The 16,389-nt window shown below is 44.7% G+C and overlaps 1 protein-coding gene across 2 annotated transcripts in view; it reads left to right on the forward strand.

Moving 5' to 3' along the window:
- LOXHD1 (lipoxygenase homology PLAT domains 1) overlaps nucleotides 1-16,389 on the forward strand; it is a 195,615-nt gene that overhangs the window by 136,335 nt on the left and 42,891 nt on the right. The window contains exons 31-33 of one of the 2 annotated variants that reach the window (XM_025273259.3): nucleotides 88-223; nucleotides 14,420-14,628; nucleotides 15,488-15,673. In XM_025273259.3, coding sequence (XP_025129044.3) covers nucleotides 88-223; nucleotides 14,420-14,628; nucleotides 15,488-15,673 — 531 coding nt within the window. The remainder of the gene's footprint in view (nucleotides 1-87; nucleotides 224-14,419; nucleotides 14,629-15,487; nucleotides 15,674-16,389) is intronic. The other variant, XM_044934547.2, reaches the window with a different exon arrangement.

Genomic DNA, 16,389 nt, shown 5'->3' on the forward strand with positions numbered 1-16,389 from the left:
GTGAAAGGCAGATGGGGCACCTGGGTGATTCTGCGGAAAACAAGGTGCCAGAGGCGTAAGGGGCCTGGGTTGTGCTCCTCCTGACAGGAGTATAGCGGGGACCGGAGCAGCAACTGCAGCAGCCCCGCTGACTTCTGGGAGATCACCCTGAGCTCCAAGATGGCCGACATCGACATCGCCACAGTGACGGGGCCCATGGCTGACTATGTTCAGGAGGGCCCAGGTAAGCCAAGCAGAGAGCTCACATGGAAATGTGTTTAAACTATTCCTGGACAGGCCGTGTATTAACCTTACCGTCATTTCACTTACATGTAACATTTTGTAGTTTACACACAGGTTCCTCACATGCTATTTCCATCCCCACAACAGCTCTGTGAACTGAGATACATTGACCAAAACAAACAAACAAACAGACTGCAAGTTATTTCTCTAGTGAAAATGAGCTTATTTGGGATCAGCAGAGAGTTGCAATTTGGAGTCTACAGCCAGGTCAAGCTACATGCAAGTCCCGACAGAGCAAGGGAAGGAGAACTCTTTCATAGAGGAGAAAAGGAAGTTGGGAAGGCTGGAGTAAACCAAGAGTCCACAGCTTTTCATTGGCTGAGTTGTTGCCAGGATAGAAGAGGAGTCTTTCCTGGGCTCTGTCTGTTGTCACAGGACATGAGAGCTCCCCCTTCTGGTTTCCTGACTATTTCATTACAGTTTGTAGTTTTTTGTCTGTTTTTTTTTTTTTTTTTCTCCTCTTGACGGAGTTCTTTTTATGAAAGCATCACTGATGAGTCAGGTTTTCACTTCTCAGCAGGTTTTTGTCCCTCAGTGTCAGGAAGGACGTTTCCTGGGTATAGTGTCCCATGTTGGAGAGAAAGTGTACAGATTGGAAACCTAATAAGATCACATTTGAGTAACAAGGAAGGAGGGAGAAATCTCAGGCATTTTTTAAATCCAAAGTCCATGTTACAAAAATAATAGACTCTGGAGTTTACCTGAAGCTTTATATCTCCATCAGGAGTTTGGAAACACACTTCTGACAGACCTGATCTGGATATCTTGGGAAAGCTGTTTCATCAGTTGTTGTATGCTTCAGTTCCAGGAAATATTTACTGTCATGTGACTGGATGATGTACATGTCCGATCAGGATTTAATTGCCTTCTTTGTCATATGAATCCAAGAGTCTATTCCTTGGAGTTCAGTAGCACAAGTGTTGGCTAGCAGTGCTTCCCAGAAGCTTTTCCAGCAAGATTGAAGATAGTCTTTTCCAATAAACAAAATATCCAGGTCGCAAGGCATAATGCTTAAGATCTTTGTCTCCAAAGAGCATACCATGAAAAGATTGCTCTACAAATAACATGATTATTTTCAATAGAAATTGTATTAGAGTATCTCTCTTTTTATCAGTTGTGGATCAGAAAAAGCAGAAGCCAAGTACACTGGGTGTACTGTGACCATCTTAAAGGGTGTGTGTTGGTGAGTTCCGAAAGGAGTGGGTCTAAGATTTAGAAGAATCAGTGGCAGTGCTTTTTGCTAATGTATTTGGAGGGTTTCTACAGAAATTGCCATTGAATCTTAATAATGCTGTTAGTGCATTTGACTAAACCAGAGGATTGAGAGTGGTTAGCACAATTAAAGTATATTAAAACCAGCCAAATAGTGCAGACTTTGTCAAAGTACCTGGGCTTCCCTGGCGGCTCAAATGGTAAAGGAAGCTGCCTGCAATGCAGGAGACCTGGGTTCGATTCCTGGGTTGGTAATATCCCCTGGAGAAGGGAATGACTACCCACTCCAGTATTCTTGCCTGGAGAATTCCATGGGCAGAGGAACCTGGTGGGCCACAGTCCATGGGGTTGCAAAGAGTTGAAAACAGCTGAGCGACTTAGCATGCACACACATCAAAGTACCTGACTAGCGAAATTAGTTCTTCAATCACTATGAAGTTTGAGAGTAGTTTCTCAAGTAGGTATAATCTTCTCCAAAAGGGCTTTGTCCACAGAAGAGGCAGCAGTCTGTCTCTAGGGAAGGCTTCCATTCAGTGTGAAAACATACAGACCATGACTGAAAGATATTTATCTCCATGAGACGTAAGAAGTTGTATTAAACCCATTTGCCAGACCTCAAATGGTCCATTAGTAAGTTTACAATGTCCAGAAGCAATGCAAGCAGATTTTCCTGAGTTGTGTTTCAGAGAAGTGGAAGAGTGAGGTAAGCGCTTTTGTGGCCTTGTTAATGTTTCCTCACTAGTATTGATTCATGGATGCTATCATTTCTCCAGTAGAACAATGGTCTGATGCCGGTACAGTGGTGAGGAGTGGGGATTTTACTCTCTGGTAAGACTGGGTTGTTGTTTGGACCAAACCAAATAGCTTTCTCTTTTTTATCAAACCAAGAACTGTTGAATTTCCAATCTTGTTTTTCTTTCTTCTGAGGCTAATTGTTGGGCTTTTCTAGCTAGTTTTGCTAAGTTATCATTTGGGGGAAATATCCCTTTGAACTGTTACAGAAGTTTGACTGCTATCAGTTCCTTTAAGGTCAGTATTCCTTGCAGAAATGCCAGCAAGGTGATTTCCCTTAGCTTCCAGCGAGTTAAGTTTAGAATGCCTTCTAAACTTATTAATAGCTAAAACTGCAAGTGAAAACATTGCATCCAATAATTCCTGAACATAGGGGCCACTTAAATTTTATTTCCACTGGAAGTAAAGGAGCCGTGCTTTTGCCACAACATTCCAGAATCATGAGCTATTCCAAAAGCATATCTACCATCAGTTTAAATACTGGCAGTTTTGTCTTTGGCTGAAGTATGAGTCTGTGTAGGACTGGAAACCTCTTGAGATCACTCATGAGTAACCATGTGTACCATAGGGCTAAAGTAACATCATCAAAGGAGTTGCAGTAGCACACCCAGCAAAATATTTCTCATTGTCACCTTTTGCATAGGACCCATCAGTGAACCATGAGAAGTCAACATTACCCGAAGGAGTTTGCTGAAGAGCATGAGGAGAGTCAAGAGGTGACCCGTCAGCGTTAATCAGTAGAGAGGGACTTCATCACGGAGAGGAGAAGAGTAGCCTGGCTAAGGATATTACAATGTAAAAGAGTTATGTAAGGAGCAGTTAACAAAAGGACTTCACGGGAAGTGAGACAGCTGACTGAGAAATGTTGAGTGTGATGAGAATTCAGGAGGGCTTCTACTGCATGAGGCACAAAAATGGTTCAAGATCTCATAAGGATTTTTTTGGTAGCCCTTACCCAAAGAGTCGGACATGACTGAGCGACTGAACTGAACTGAACTCAACTGACCCAAAAGGGCAGTAGCTTCAATGGCAAAGAGGATATCCCATTGGCACAGGCTCCAGTTGCTGGCTGTCATACCCTGTGGGCCAATGGTTCTCCCTGTGTTTTAAGGCATGTACCCCAAGGCATACACATACCTCTTCCTTTTCATATGCCAAAAGGGAAAACAAAATATGATCTTTGAGATGCCCGAGGGCAGGTGGATTCATCAAACTCTCCTTTAAGGCCTTAGAAGCTATGTCATCTGCTTCTTCCCATAATATTGCTGCTGCTGCTAAGTCGCTTCAGTCGTGTCCGACTCTGTGCGACCCCATAGACAGAAGCCCACCAGGCTCCTCCATCCTTGGGATTCTCCAGGCAAGAACATTGGAGTGGGTTGCCATTTCCTTCTCCATCCCATAATATTAGGTCAGTGTTATTATTGTTTAGTAAAACAAACACAGGTTTGACCATAAGAGAAAAATTTGGAATTCAATTTTTGCAATAACAAAGTAGCTCTAGAAAACCTAGCAGTCAGCACTTAATTTGGGGTTTGGGGAAATTTAGGACACAGTGAGGTCTGTCTGGAACTAGGTATAACTCTTGTTCTGATATTAGATGCCTTACCTGTGGAAACTAGGGACTGAGGCAAACTGCAACTTTTCTTTGGCAATCTTATGTCCCTTCAAGGTTAAAAGCTTTAGCGAGTGGATACTGTCTTTTTAAAAGGAAGCTTGAGAAGGAGAGTAAAGAAACAAATCCTCCACATAGCGCGCCAAAGTAGATCCCTAGGGGAATTTTTATCATCCAGATCAGGCTTCAGGATTTGTAAGAAATAGGAAGGACTCTTAGTAAAACCCTGAAGCGTTACTGTCCAGGTGAATTTTTTTTTTCTTCCAGAGTTAATGCATAAAGGTACTGACTAGCTTCTTCTCAGATCAGATCAGTCGCTCAGTCGTGTCCGACTCTTTGTGACCCCATGAATCGCAGCACACCAGGCCTCCCTGTCCATCACCAACTCCCGGAGTTCACCCAAACTCAAGTCCATCGAGTCAGTGACGCCATCCAGCCATCTCATCCTCTGTCATCCCCTTCTCCTGCCCCCAATCCCTCCCAGCATCAGAGTCTTTTCCAATGAGTCAACTCTTCGCATGAGGTGGCCAAAGTACTGGAGTTTCAGCTTTAGTATCATTCCTTCCAAAGAAATCCCAGGGCTGATCTCCTTCAGAATGGACTGGTTGGATCTCCTTGCAGTCCAAGGGACTCTCAAGAGTCTTTTCCAACACCACAGTTCAAAATCATCAATTCTTCAGCGCTCAGCCTTCTTCACAGTCCAACTCTCACATCCATACATGACCACAGGAAAAACCATAGCCTTGGCTAGACAGACCTTTGTTGGCAAAGTAATGTCTCTGCTTTTGAATATGCTATCTAGGTTGGTCATAACTTTCCTTCCAAGGAGTAAGCGTCTTTTAATTTCATGGCTGCAGTCACCATCTGCAGTGATTTTGGAGCCCAGAAAAATAAAGTCTGACACTGTTTCCCCTGTTTCCCCATCTATTTCCCATGAAGTGATGGGACCGGATGCCATGATCTTCGTTTTCTGAATGTTGAGCCTTAAGCCAACTTTTCACTCTCCACTTTCACTTTCATCAAGAGGCTTTTTAGTTCCTCTTCACTTTCTGCCATAAGGGTGGTGTCATCTGCATATCTGAGGTTATTGATATTTCTCCCGGCAATCTTGATTCCACCTTGTGCTTCTTCCAGTCCAGCGTTTCTCATGATGTACTCTGCATAGAAGTTAAATAAGCAGGGTGACAATATACAGCCGCGACATACTCCTTTTCCTATTTGGAACCAGTCTGTTGTTCCATGTCTAGTTCTAACTGTTGCTTCCTGACCTGCATACAAATTTCTCAAGAGGCAGATCAGGTGGTCTGGTATTCCCATCTCTTTCAGAATTGTCCACAGTTTATTGTGATCCACACAGTCAAAAGCTTTGGCATAGTCAATAAAGCAGAAATAGATGTTTTTCTGGAACTCTCTTGCTTTTTCCATGATCCAGCGGATGTTGGCAATTTGATCTCTGGTTCCTCTGCCTTTTCTAAAACCAGCTTGAACATCAGGAAGTTCACGGTTCACATATTGCTGAAGCCTGGCTTGGAGAATTTTGAGCATTACTTTACTAGCGTGTGAGATGAGTGCAATTGTGTGGTAGTTTGAGCATTCTTTGGCATTGCCTTTCTTTGGGATTGGAATGAAAACGGACCTTTTCCAGTCCTATGGCCACTGCTGAGTTTTCCAAATTTGCTGGCATATTGAGTGCAGCACTTTCACAGCATCATCTTCCTGGATTTGGAATAGCTCGACTGGAATTCTATCACCTCCACTAGCTTTGTTCGTAGTGATGCACTACGTAGATAAGCTACAGTAAAGAATTTGCTCCAGTGGGGATGGACAGTAGTAACATTTGAGGGTTAGGAACAATGGGGTGTTGAGGGATAATGTTGTTTTTATTGTTTGAGGCTTAGGAGAAACCTCTATACCTTTGGCTCTTACATTGTCTCATGGCAAAATGGGAGAGTTACAGGAGCCAGTACAAGAGATAATGAAGCCTTGAGCCTTGTAATCTTGTGTTATTGACTTTGTGCCTGGACGGGTTCTTCATTTGTAGGACATTGATTAATTCTGAGAAGAGATTTTGAGAATCTGTTTGAATCTTGGTTGGAGGTGCACTGTGAATTTTGCCAGTATCGGTTAAGGATTTTGCCTTTAAGGAGGGTGGTAGCTGATTCAATTGGGACAAAGGATCAGTGTTTCCAGAACCATCTCTAGTACTGTCCGACACAGAGAAAATAAAAGAAGTCATGTAACTCATCTGGTGGGCTGCTTTGATGACTACTGTCAAGTCCTAGAATTATTTCTCCTTTGGGGGAGAAAGAAATTCCAACATGATACTTCTGTAAGAAGTCTTGGCCACGGGGAGGGAGGAGGGAGGAGGGTTCAGGATGGGGAACACATGTAAACCTGTGGCGGATTCATTTTGATATTTGGCAAATCTAATACAGTTATGTAAAGTTTAAAAATAAAATAAAATTAAAAAAAAAAATTAAAAAAAAAAAAAAAAAAGAAGTCTTGGCCTAATCAATGGATAGGGACAAAGGAACTAAGAAGAAAAAGACATGTATCTCTCAAAGGGCCTAAACAAAAGGAAATAGGTTCAGAGACAGGAACCTCTCGAGGTTCATTAGCGATCTCCACTATCTGAACTGATTAGTACCGTGGGGCAGGGGCTGTTTTAGTAGTGGGGTTGAGCCTTGGGAGTGTGGCTCTGGTGACAGTTAGGACTGGGAGAGATTCATTCCAATCTGGGGGAATGTTTCTCCAAGCCCATTAAGAGGGAGGATTGGGAAGAGCCCCTGTATTTTCTGTGAGCCCTGCCCTAGAGAATTGGGAGGACACTGGAGAGGCTATTTGGGCTTCCCTGGTGGCTCAGGTAGTAAAGACTCTGCCTGCAATGCAGGAGACCTGGGTTCAATCCTGGGTTGAGAAGATCCCATGGAGAATGAAATGGCAACCCACTCAAGTATTCTTGCCTGGAGAATTCCATGGTCAGAGGAGTCTGGAGGGCTACAGTCCATAGGGTTGAAAAGAGTCAGACATGGTTGAGTGACTGTCACTTGGAGAGGTTATTTGGAGGGCTGACAGTGTCTAAAGCACTTAAAATTTGTAGCAATTTCTTTTCCAGTGTCTTGGCTCTTTGCACTAATGGCAGAAACTAAAGGGTTTAAGTTTTGTTTAGGGGCCTTCAGTTACTGGAGATGAAGAGTAAAAATTTTGGCCGTCTTTCTTTTAGGTGACTCATCTAGAGTACGAGAGAGGTGGTGTGGCAGGTTAAATAACCTGGAGTAGACCCAGTTTCCTATTGCATCCTGGCCTTTTTTTCTGCTGGAAGGAAACGGTCCCTGTTAACAATTAATAAACATAGAATTAAAAGTTACCCAGGGGGATTAAATCATCTGAAATCAATTGTAATAGTTATGCGCAGGTTTATTAGATTTTTGTGTGCAAGCCTGAATTTTGTTTCAATCAACAGGCTTTGGAAAAGCCTTAGGAATTGCCTGATGAAGTCACCTAGTGATTGCCTGAGGCTGATCGTATACAAGCATACCTCGTTTTGTTTGCTTTTTTTTTTCTTTGCACTTCACTTTATTGTGCTTCTGGGCTTCCCTGGTGGCTTATATGGTTAAAAAAAATCTATCTCCCAGGTTCAAACCCTGAGTTGGGAAGATCCCTTGAAGAAGGGTATGGCAACCCACTCCAGTATTCTTGCCTGGAGAATTCCATGGACAGAGGAACCTGGTGAGCTACAGTCCATGGGATCGCAAAGAGTCAGCCACATCTGAGAGACTTAATACACTTATAATGCTTCACAGATTTGTTTTTTTTTTTTTTTAAGCAAATTGAAGGTTTGTGGTAACCCTGAGTGGGGCAAGTCCATCAGTGCCGTTTTTCCAACAGTATTTGCTTACTTCCTGTCTTTGTGTCACATTTTGGTAATTATTGCAATATTTCAAGCTTCCCCTTTTTTGCTGTATGATATATTTTACTTATAAAACTTGACTCATATACATGATTTGATATCATGGCTTTCTAAAAATTTTATTGCAGTATAGTTACCTTACAATGTTGTGTTAACTTCTGCTGCATAGCAAAATGTATACATATATCCCCTCTCTTTTGGACTGCCCTCCCATTTAGGACACTACAGTGCTTTAAGTAGAGTTCCCTGTCTCTACAGTATGTTCCCATCAGTTGTCTACTTTATACATAGTATCAATAGTGGATATGTGTCAATCCCAATCTCCCAATTCATCCCATCCCACCCGTTCCCCCTTGGGAAAGATTCCTTTCAAAATATTACTACTAATTCACAGGGCAGCTGGTCACCCAAGAGATCTGATAGAGATGTACAATGAGATTAATGTTTTCATACCTGCTAATACAATATTCATTCTGCGTCCCATGGATCAGGGAGTAATTTTTACTGTCAAGTCTTATTCTTTAACAAATACAGTTCATAAAGTTATAGCTTCTATAGACAGTGATTCCTCTAATGAACCTGGGAAACGTAAAATGGAAACCTCTAGAATGCACCATTCTAGATGCCACTAAAAGTGTTCGTGGTTCATGGGAAGAGGTTCAAATTATGAGCATTAAGAGGAGTTTGAAAGAAGTTGACTCCAGCCCTCATGGATGACTTTGAGGGGTTCAAGACTTCAGTAGTGGAAGTTACTGCAGATATGCTGGAAATAGCAAGAGAACTAGACTTAGAAGTGGAGCCCGAAGATGTGACTGAATTGCTGCCATCTCATGATAAAACTTTAACAGTCAAGAAGTCGCTTTTATGGATGAGTAAAGAAAGTGGTTTTTTGAAAAAGAATCTTCTCCTGGTGAAGATACTGTGAGGATTGTTGCAATGACAACAAAAGATTTAGAATATTATTTAAACTTAGTGGATAAAGCAGTGACAGGGTCTGAGAAGGTTGACTCCAATTTTGAAAGAAGTTCTACTGTGGGTAAAATGTTATCAAAGAGCATCGTACACTACAGAGAAATTGTTCATGAAAGGAAGAGTCAGTTGATGTAGCAAACTTCATTGTTGTCTTATTTTAAGAAATGGCCACAGCCACCCCAGGCTGGAGCAACAGCCACCCTGGTCAGTCAGCAGCCATCAACACAGAACCAAGATCATCCACTGGGGGGAAAATATGACTCACTGAAGGCTCAGATGGTGGTTAGCATTTTTTGGCAATAAAGTATTTTTAAATTAAGACATGCACATTTTTTAGATATAATGCTATTGCACACTTTATAGATTATGGTCTGTGGTAGTTATTGTTCAGTCACCAAGTCGTGTCCAACTCTTTGCGACACCATGGACTGCAGCACGCCAGGCTTCCCTGTCCCTCACCATCTCCTGGAGTTTGCCCAAGTTTGTGTCCATTGAATTGGTGATGCCATCCAACCATCTCATCCTCCATCACCCTCTTTCCCTTCTGCCTTCAATCTTTACCGGCATTGGAGTCTTTTCCAATGAGTCGGCTGTTTGCATCAGGTGGCGTATCCACTGGGCAGCCAAAAAATTCATGTGACTCACTTTATTGCAATATTTACCTTATTGCTGTGGTCCAAAACTGAACCTGCCATATCTTCAAGGTATTTCTATAGTGAGATAGCAGGATGGACTCCCAGTTGTGATTCTAGACATCTTTTAGGATTTTCCCAATTAATAGTTTGCATTCAGTGCTGGGCCTGGCCTTTACCACCAAGCACATTAACTAGCTGACATGTTAGAGAATCCAGGTTGATGAGTTTGAATGACTATATTAAATCCCTCCTCAGATCTGTAAGGATCTTTGGTTGCTTTGGGGAAATCTTTGACTTTGGCTCACAGTTCAGCTTTAGTCCAGGGAATATAAGAAATCAAGGATTTAAGAGGGAGGAGATCAAGATGATAGAGTAGGAGACCAAGCTCACCTCCCACTATGAACATATCTAAAATACACCTGCATGTGGAACTGCTCTCACTGAAAACAAACTGGAGAGTGGAAGAGACAAAGAGCCACGTGGAGTCAGGTAGGAAGGGAAGAGAAGCGATCGGGTTGGGACTAGTGCCCCTAGGAAGGAACATAGAAGAGTCAGCGATTACACAGGCTAGGAGATCCTCCCTGGGGAGTGAGCAGTTTGGACCACATATTGGGCACCTCTGCCCTGGGGTCTGATACTGAGGAGATGACTCCCCATAACTGATTTGAAAATCTGTGGGACTTGCAGGAGGGCTGTAAGAAACCTAGATTCCACACACAGGCATGCTTACTCCTGGGATCAAATAGGAAGAAGCAGACTGAAACTCCCCAGGACCCCTGGCCCACTTCCCACATCCCACCACTCTAGCTCCAGCACAGCTCCACTAGGGTGAAGTCTGTCATAGCCAAGGAGAGTGTGCGACTGTGGGGAACAGAGATGGCTGGGACCTGGAATTCATCTGAATGGGGTGAGCATGGCCATTTCTGGCACTTGCAGAGATGATGCATCAAAAGCGCACTGAAGCTCTAATTGGTATACCAGGACCGCCTCAGTGCATGCCCCTGGCCACACCAGGGGCCCACTCTGACCTCTCTCGCTGCAACACTACTCCCTTCTAGGATGAAAGTGATGGGGAAGTACACACACGTAGAGGAAATAGAACTGATTTGAACTTGACCCTCAGGACTTCTGCCTTAGCACGCTGGACCTCTGGGAGAGCAAACTCCAGGAGACGGTGAAGGACAGGGAAGCCTGGCGTGCTGCAGTCCAAGGGGCTGAAAAGAGTTGGAGATGACTGAGCAATGAACAACAGCAGCCCTGGACCTGACCCCAGCCCTAGTAGGGCAGTGTTGGCCACTGAGCACAGCAGAAGCCCTGGGCCACACCTGGCTCTGGCTCCAGCCTCTCCATCTCCAGCCCCACTTCCCACCCTGGTGAGAGTTGCCAGCACACCTGAGGGGAAGACGCGACCTGTGCTGACTCCAGATCCGGCTGTCTTGCCAAAGCCACTGGGCACACACAGATTGATAGGATTGCTCCCACACAAGCAAACCCCTTCAAGACTGGGACAAGAAACTGTTTTTTACCTAATTTGATAGAGAGGAAGTTAAGCAAAACAAGAAGGCAGAGGAATTTGTTTCAAATGAAAGAACAAGACAAAAGAGTCTGAAAAATGACAAATAAAACAGAGATAAATAATTTACCAGATGAAGAGTTCAAAGCATTAGTTATAAAAATGCTAACTGAACCAGGGAAGAGCAAAGACAAACCCAGTGAGAATTTTAACAAGGAACTAGAAAATATAAAAAGGAACCAATCAGAGCTGAAGAATACAATAACTGAAATGAAAAACACACAAGAAGGAATTAACAGCAGGTGAAGTGGTACCAAAAAAGATGTCATTTTCATCATAGGTGACTGGAGTGCAAAAGTAGGAATTCAAGAGATACTTGGAGTAACAGGCAAGTTTGGCCTTGAAGTACAAAATGAAGCAGGGCAAAGGCTAACAGAGTTTGGCCAAGAGAACCTCCTCTTCCAACAACACAAGAGACGACTCTACACATGGACATCACCAGATGGTCAGTACTGAAATCAGATTGATGATATTATTTGCAGCCAAAGATGGAGAAGTTCTATACAGTCAGCAGAAACAAGACCAGGAGGAGACTGTGGTTCAGATCATGAACTCCTTATTGCAAAATTCAGACTGAAATTGAAGAAAGTAGGGAAAACCACTAGACCGTTCAGGTATGATCTAAATCAAATCCCTTACGATTATACAATGAAAGTGACAGATTCAAGGGATAAGCTCTGATAGACAGAGTGCCTGAAGAACTATGGACGGAGGTTCATCTCATTGTATAGGAGGCAGTGATCAAGACCATCCCCAAGAAAAAGACATGCAAAAGGCAAAATGGTTGTCTGAAGAAGCCTTACAAATAGCTGAGAAAGAAGAGAAACTAAAGGCAAAGGAGAAAAGGAAAGATATACCCATCTGAATGCAGAATTCCAAAGAATAGCAAGGTGAGATAAGAAAACCTTCCTAAGTGATCTGTGCAAAGAAATAGAGGCAAATAATAGAATGGGAAAGATTACAGATCTCTTCAAGAAAATTAGAGATACCAAGGGAACATTTCATGTAAAGATGGGCACAATAAAGGACAGAAATGGTATCAACCTAACAGAAGCAGAAGATATTAAGAAAAGGTGGCAAGAATACAGAGAAGAGCTATACAAAAAAGACCTTAAAGACCCAGATAACCATGATGGTGTGATCACTCTCCTAGAGTCAGACATCCTGGAATGCGAAGTCAACTGGGCCTTAGGAAGCATCACTACAAACAAAGCTAGTGGAGGTGATGGAATTCCAGTTGAGCTATTTCAAGTCCTAAAAGATGATGCTGTGAAAGTGTTGCACTCCATATGCCAGCAAATTTGGAAAACTCAGCATTGACCACAGGACTGGAAAAGGTCAGTTTTCATTCCAATCTCAAAGAAAGGCAATGCCAAAGAATGTTCAAGCTACCACACAATTGCATTCATCTCACACGCTAGCAAAGTAATGCTTAAAATTCCCCAAGCAAGGCTTCAATAGTAAGTGAACCGAGAACTTCCAGATGTTCAAATTGGATTTAGAAAAGGCTGAGGAACCAGAGATCAAATTACCAAAATCCGTTAGATCATTGAAAAAGCAAGAGAGTTCCAGGAAAACATCTACTTTTGCTTTATTAAATATGCCAAATTCTTTGACTGTGGATCACAACAAATTGTGGAAAATTCTTCAACAGAGGGGAATACCAGACCACCTTACCTGCGTCCTGAGAAATCTGTATGCAGGTCAAGAAGCAAGAGTTAGAACCGGACGTGGAACAATGGACTGGTTCCAAACTGGGAAAGGAGTACGTCAAGGCTGTATATTGTCACCCTGCTTATTAAACTTATATGCAGAGCACATCAGACACAACTGAGCAACCGAACTAAACTGAATTAAGCACTGTGATCAACTGTGGACAGGCCAGTGGGGTTCTTTTTGTAAAGATGAAATACAGCCGTGGGAAGAAAACAATGCGGATAATTCCAGCCAGGAAGGTGTAGTCTGGAAATTTTTCAAAGGGCTACAGGTTGCATAACCAAACGTCCGCTTCATCAGGGCAATGTCTCCCAAGCTATTTAGGAAGGTTAGCTGGGAGAAGGTTTTGTTTGTTTGTTATAAATTTATTTATTTATTTTAATTGGAGGCTAATTACTTCACAATGCTGTGGTGGTTTTTACCATACATCAACATGAATCAGGCATGGGTGTACAGATGTCCCTCAATCCTGAATCCTCCGCCCGCCTCCCTCCCCACCTCATCCCTCTGCGTTGTCCCATGAAGCTTTGAGTGCCCTGCTTCATGCATGGAACTTGCACTGATCATCTATTTTACATATGGTAATTAGGAGAAGGTTTTCCAACCTGTTTCAGTTAGTAACTACAAATAACAAACATGAAGCATTTCTTTTCTTACTCATAAAAGTTCAAAGAGAAACACAGGGCTGATACAGCAGCTCCAGCAAATTCAGGGTCCTAGGCTCTTCAACCTGACCAAACTAACAGTCCTCCAAGTGGCTTCCATCGTAAAAGGTGTCCATGGTTCCAAGATGAACTGGAGCTGGAGCTCCAAATATCACATCACATTCCAGGCAGAATGATTGGAAGGGTAAGGAGCAAAAAGGTGTTCCTCCCAGTTGAGTCAGACCCTTTAAAAGAAAAGTTCCCAACATCTTATATATCGTGACCACCCCTAGCTGTAAGGAGAATGGACACTGGCTGGGCAACTAGAACTCTAAGCATATTTCCTGAGCAGGTTTTTGTGCTGTTTAAAACATGCTTTGGAAATGAATGCCTTCTAGAACTTTCATTTATGTTACACATATAAATACCATTTTATTTTTCTTCTCTAAATTCCTGCTTTTCATGAGAACTTGCTTTTGCCAACCTCATTTGTACGTCCATAGTGTGCTTGTCAGGCATATATCCTGTAACTGGGTAGCAGTTCTTGCTCTCGGCCCACTTCGCGTGGGAGTGCTGGGTGCAGCTAAGCTAATTGGTCAGTGGGGCTTTTAGATGTTGCAGTGATCTCTCTTTGATCTTCATTTGGGACTTACCAACTCCCTCACTACGTGGAGGGTGCAGGCTAAGTTGTTTTAGCCATGTCTGACTCCTTGCGACGCTGTGGACTATAGCCCTCCAGTCTCCTCTGTCCATGGAATTCTGCAGGCAACAATACTGGAGTGGACTGCCATGCCCTCCTCTTGGGGATCTTCCCGACCCAGGGATCAAACCCACATCTTTTATGTCTCCTGCATTGACAGGTGTGTTCTTTACCATTCACGCCATATGGAAAGCCCCCTTGGAGGGTAGACACTCCCCATAGATAGCTCACCAGTCTGAAAAGCTCTGTTATACTTTGTCTCAGAGACAGGGAGCTGAGATCAGTGCCTCCAGAGGTCATTTCCAAGTCTCCAAGCCCACCCTGGTCCCCCCTGGCCCGTAATGAGGCTGGGCTCCCATGATCTCTTGCAGTTATTCCCTACTACGTGTCAGTCACCACGGGGAAGCACAGGGATGCAGCCACCGACAGTCGGGCCTACGTCATCCTCATCGGGCAGGAGGACGAGCGCAGTAACCGCATCTGGCTGGACTATCCCCGGGGGAAGAAGGGCTTCACCTGCGGCTCTGTAGAGGAGTTCTATGTTGCCGGCTTGGATGTTGGCGTCATCAAAAAAATAGAGGTGCCGGTCTCTAGGGCCTCGGGGTGGTGACCCCCAGGGAAGGAAGGAGCTGACCTATACATGGGTGGGAGGCTGAGTGGGCCTGACCTGAGCCTGGCTCAGAACAAGCAGCACAGGAAGAGCTCCTGGCCTCTGTCTTCAGCTGGCTGGGTGACCTTGGATGCCTCACCTGCCCTTCCAGGTCCATTCTCCACCCACCCAGAGGCGATGTCTGTGTATTAGTTTTTTTTCTTAATTGCTCTGTAACAAGTCACTACAAACTTAGTAACCTAAGGCCACACAAATGTATGGCCAGGAGTCCAGGGTTAGCTGTGTCTTCTTCTCAAGTTCTCACTGGGCTGAGGTCAAAGTTGCTGCCAGGGCTCTGGTCTCATCTGAGACTTGGGGTCCTGTCCTAAGCTCAGTGGTTGTGGGAGGAAATCAGTTCCCTTGTGGTCGTAGGACCGAGGCCAGGGGCTGCCTGAATTCTCTGCCATGTGGCCCTCTCCAAAGCCAGGCAACGTGTTTCCTCAAAGCCATTCAGAGAGGATCTCCTCTGTTTCAAATCTCTGTGACGTCTTCCCTCTCTGATGTCTACACCCGCTTTTGAAGGGCTCGCCTAATTAGGTCAGGCCCTCCTAGAATAATCTTTTGATGAACTCAGGGTCATCTGATTAGAGACCTTCATTGCATCTGCAAAATCTCTCCACCTTCACAGGAGGGACTTGGATCAGTGAGTGCAGAGCACGCTGGAAGGCAGCACTGAAGATGGGGGTGGGGGGGTGGGGGGGGCTAACAAATGGGGGAGGGGATGCTGAGCAGGCAGGGCTTCTTGCCCAGTTGTGCCCCATCCTCACGGCCCCGGTGTGTCCCCGCCTAGCTGGGCCATGACGGGGCCTCCCCCGAGAGCTGCTGGCTGGTGGAGGAGCTGTGCTTGGCCGTGCCCACCCAGGGGACCAAATACATACTGCGCTGCAATTGCTGGCTTGCCAAGGACCGAGGAGATGGCGTCACCTCCCGTGTCTTCGACCTCCTGGATGCCATGGTGGTGAACATCGGGGTGAAGGTATAGGGGGTACCTGTTTGTGTGGATGGTATGGCATGGCAAAGGGAGTGCCAGGTGAAGGGGGCGAGCACAGGGGAGACAGAAGTGAGAGAAGGAGCAGACTCATCCCTGGGGCACTGGCCAGGGCTGCAGCCCTTTGTACCAGCAGCCCTTTGTACCAACAAGACCCACGTTGCTAGGAGCCATGAGACTCAAGTGTCTTCTTGTCTGCAGCTGTGTGACCTTGGGCAGGTCATCTGGTCTCTCTGGGCCTTGGTCTTCTCACATAGCACATGGAAATAATGCTTCCTATCCTCTCCCATGTAAGGTATTGATGAGAATGAATGAGACCATGAATAGTTCATGAAAAGCGTGCTCTACATAGATGTCCAGAGTCATTGTTCTCCAAAGGATGTTCCATTGACACCAGTAGGCTGGTGATGGGGACAGATGGCCTTTGGGATGCTGTGAGCCCCTGGGTCTCAGTGCAGTGAGTGCTATCTGCCCAAGGTCCCCCTTAAGTGGAAAAGGCTGGAAGGCGGGTGCTCTGAGTGCCTATCCCAGCTCCACCTGGGCTGAGTTGTATGAAGTCACAGGTCGGTGCCAGGCAGGAAGCAAAGTTGCTGGGTGCTGGACCCAAGGACACGTGGTCAGCTGATGGCCCAGAGGCTTCTGTGTCACGTGACCCTGCAGACTTCTCTTTCTCTGAAAAGCTGTGGGGTCAACAGAAGGTCCCA

Source organism: Bubalus bubalis, chromosome 22, assembly GCF_019923935.1.
Source record: "Bubalus bubalis isolate 160015118507 breed Murrah chromosome 22, NDDB_SH_1, whole genome shotgun sequence".
NCBI lineage: Eukaryota > Metazoa > Chordata > Mammalia > Artiodactyla > Bovidae > Bubalus > Bubalus bubalis.